We start from the raw sequence: 3,900 nt of genomic DNA, 5'->3' as shown, positions 1-3,900 counted from the left end.
TAAGCTCGGTTCGGGATCGAAAGTCGCATAGTTTGACTTATGCTTTGACTTTCAGTTCTGACCCGTTTGAGCATGAATTAGGAATGCCTTAGAGCTTTAATGGACCAAGTTACTTAGATGTATAACCCTCTGTGATTATACAACTTGGTTCATTGGTTATCCAATTCATATGCATGATTCCGTTAAATGCTTAAATGTTGACTATTATGCCCTTATCACCTTAAAATGTGATTTTTGAAAAAGTGAAAGGATAGAAACCTTCACTACTGATTTATAAACTTGTCCCTAGAATTTGACATCAGTTTGAGGTCTAGATTAAGAGTTATGCTCATTAGCGTAATTAAGAAGCTTTTAAGTAAATAAACCGCATAATTAGCATATAGCCTATCTAACCCCAAATTTTTATATTAAACTTATTACCCACTGATGTAATATAATATTTTGGGATTTTTGAAGATTTTTATTTATTTTAGGCTGAGCATAACTTAGAATTCTAAGCTTGATTCGGTAATTGCCGGTTTTGCCCTTTTAGGCTATAAAATAAGTTTTACAAATCCTTTTGACCCCAAACCTTTTTCTACTGATCTAATATGATAAATAAAGTATTTTGAGCCTTCTGGAATAATAAAATTATTAGTTTTCCTTTGAAACCCCGGAAATGGCTCCAAATCGCCTTTTTAAGCTTTTTAATGCATACTATGTATTAAAACCATTTTATAAATATAAGGTTTGATACCTACTGATGTTTTAAGTAAATTTTCATACTTTAGTAGTAAGCAAAAGTCTTAAACTCAGAATTCCAGTTTTGACCTTTTAAGCCTATGTGAAATTACCAAAATGCCCTTAAGATGCATAGTTTGGTTATAAGTGATAAATTTCACATATAAGTTATACCCTAATGATATAACTTAGTAAATTGAGTATTTTTTACTGATTACATCAGACCCGAAACTCAGAAACATATTTAAACCCTTTTATAACCTTTTAAATGACCAAAATACCCTTACGAGGAGTAATTTGTGTTTAAAATCATTTTGGGCATAATAGAAGACATCCTGCTGATGTCACAACATATTTAAGGCATATTAACTTGTGGAACATGTTCATGACTCTTATGGTTACCCGTTACGCATGTTTCGCGTTCGGATCGGTCTATGTAACTAGTTTACATGTATTAGCCGAAACGGGGCAAACCATATCGTTTTTGTCTCAAAATTTAGAATGTGTTTAAGATACCCATATTAAACAAGTATACAAGCTTGTCGGGTCAAAACCACATTCTAAGCCGGTCTTCGCTTTATCATGCGTTTGAACCGTGCCTTCCTTTGAAAACTAACCGGTCTAAAGCTTTGGCTAAATTAAAGACCCGTTAGGATTCTAATAGGTTATTAAAACCTTCGTTCCGGATTACGAGCCCAGTAAAAGTTACGTGCACTTGCTGTATTTGAATTATACTTTGCTCAGGTAAATACCCTTAACTTATTTTCCCTATACGGGCTTGGGATACGGTACTATAAAAGTACCGCTTGGTCGGGTGTATGTAGTCATTTAAATCGAATTGTCATTAATGCATTTGCATGACCCGTTTGATATATATTATTTGGTGTATGGCCTTTGGGGGTTAAATGACCATGTCCCGGATATCCTTGGCATCATTCATGAAATGGCCACGACCTAAGCACAGGGTGTAGGCGTACACCTGACAGCAGCCTTATGTAAAAACTGTTATCCCACTTAAAGGAATCAACCCTGTGCGCATTATACATGTGGCGTGTCAGTTAACTTAAGACCGGCCCCACAAACCGGCCCTGATGGACGACAAATAAGTAAATCTGTATACAAGATTATTTTAAATAATTGTCCCAAGTTATAAAAGATATTTTGCCGAAGTGCATTCAAATAAATTTTCAAACTCTTTTCAAAATGAGTCAGTTAAGTTGTATTTACCAGTATAAACTGACGTATTTTCCAAAAAGGCTAAGTGCAGGTACTAAACGAAATAGGCTGGCTACTCCAGGCATCATTACTCAAGTCTCACAAGCTTTAGATGCCAAAGTCTGTTGAACAATTTTCCTTTTTATTCGATCCGCCTGTGGATCTGTTTCGACTGTTTTGTGATACTTAATATTACAATTTATTCAGTTGAAATAAATCTATCTCTTTGCTTCCGCTGTGCATTTATATGTTGTGTTGTTTGACTATGATGATATCAATTACGTCACGATACTCCCCACCGGCCCACCGGTGACACGTGGAAAATAGGGGTGTGACAACATAGATAGTGACGCGTTTTCCGCTTAGAGATGTTAGCTTTATCTCCTTATGGACACACGCAACCTTTGCGTGGTGCTGAGATAGCCAATCCATCCCAACAACTACTTGAAACTCCCCCATTAACATCGGGATTAGGTCTATCAAGTACTCTTCATCATCGATGCTTAATTTGCAGCCTCGACAAATATCAAAAACTATAAAACTTTTCTTGTCCCCTATTTCAACTTCTAAGGGCACAGATAATTTCGTCAATACAAATGAAGGATGTCGAATAAATCCATGTGAAATAAAGGATTTATTGGCACCCGTATCAAACAATACACGTGCAGGAATTGAGTTTATTGTGAATGTACGTGAGACCACATCGGGTTATGTTTTCGCTTCAGCCGCGGTAAGTTGGAAGGACCTAGCCTTCGCTTTTGGAGCTTCTGCTAGAGATTCTTTAACGTCTCTCCTTCCAACTAAGTCTGGGCATTCAGACTTTTTGTGGCCGGGCTGATAACATTTATAGCAAATGGAAACCTTTCCCGGACATAATGATGCGGTGTGTCCCGTCTTCCCACATATAGGACACGGCTTGCCTTTGAAGCGGCACTCACCCTTGTGCCCCTTTCCACATACCTTGCAACTCGGCGACCCGCCTTTCACATCCTCCTTCTTTCCCGATTCAACAGTTCGATCTTTCTTTGTAGGGCTTGGGTTCACATCTTGTGCCCTTCGCTCGCCCCTCTCAATTTGTTTCTTCAATTCAATTTCCCGCTCCCGGGCGGTGTTGATAATTTCTGTGAGGGTTTCATACTTTGAGGGAGTCATGAACTCCCGGTACTCAGCACTCAGCATGTTGTAATAGTAGTATATCTTCTGCTCTTCCGTGGTGACCAACTCGTCACAGAATCTCAGCTTATCCATAAAGGTACCCGTGATCTTATCGATTGTTTCACCCTTTTGTCTTAGCTGGATGAATTCTTCCTTAATTCTGTTAATAACCGCTTTGGGACTATGGTGTTTAAGGAACAGCACCTTAAACTCATCCCAAGTCATAACCCTCGCCGCTTCGGCTCCTATTTCCTTCTTCTTGTTGTCCCACCAATCTTTGGCTTGACCCCTCAACTGACCCGTTCCGTAAGCAACAAAGTCACTTACATCACAATTGGTCCTTTCAAACACTCCTTCAACATCGCTTAACCATCTTTGGCATATTATCGGGTCGACCTTCCTGTTGTAGATTGGCGGTTTACACGCCATGAACTCTTTGTACGAACATCCTTTACGTTCTCCCGATTTCTCTTTCATAAGGTTGACGCTATCTTCCAACCTTTTGACTCGTTCTTCGACTAGTGAAAACACCGTGTTTTGAATTTTGTCTATAAACCCAGATAGACTACCTTCAATTGCCTTCCCCACTTCTTCGGCAATTATCTCTTTCATTTGTTCGGTGCTTGTCGGCACCGGATCATCATCGTTTCTTTCCGACATCTTGAAACTGAAATGTTTACATTAAACGTTAAACATTTCATTTATAACATAGCTTTATTTGCTTTGGTTTAGCCAAGTTCATAACTTGCTTTAACCGTTCACTTTTTGGTGCACTTTCCGGGTTTGAGTGAGTTAACACACGCTTCCCAT

The 3,900-nt window shown here is 38.7% G+C and overlaps 1 protein-coding gene across 1 annotated transcript; it reads right to left on the bottom strand.

The window, feature by feature from the left end:
- Positions 1-2,643: 2,643 nt before the first annotated feature.
- LOC110913968 lies at positions 2,644-3,567 on the bottom strand. Its single transcript, XM_022158781.1, has one exon. The coding sequence runs from the start codon at positions 3,565-3,567 to the stop codon at positions 2,644-2,646; it is 924 nt and encodes a 307-aa protein (XP_022014473.1).
- Positions 3,568-3,900: the final 333 nt, after the last annotated feature.

This window comes from Helianthus annuus, chromosome 15, assembly GCF_002127325.2.
Source record: "Helianthus annuus cultivar XRQ/B chromosome 15, HanXRQr2.0-SUNRISE, whole genome shotgun sequence".
In the NCBI taxonomy this organism is placed as follows: domain Eukaryota; kingdom Viridiplantae; phylum Streptophyta; class Magnoliopsida; order Asterales; family Asteraceae; genus Helianthus; species Helianthus annuus.
The sequence above is the reverse complement of the archived record's forward strand: the minus strand, read 5'-3'. Positions and strand labels throughout refer to the sequence as shown.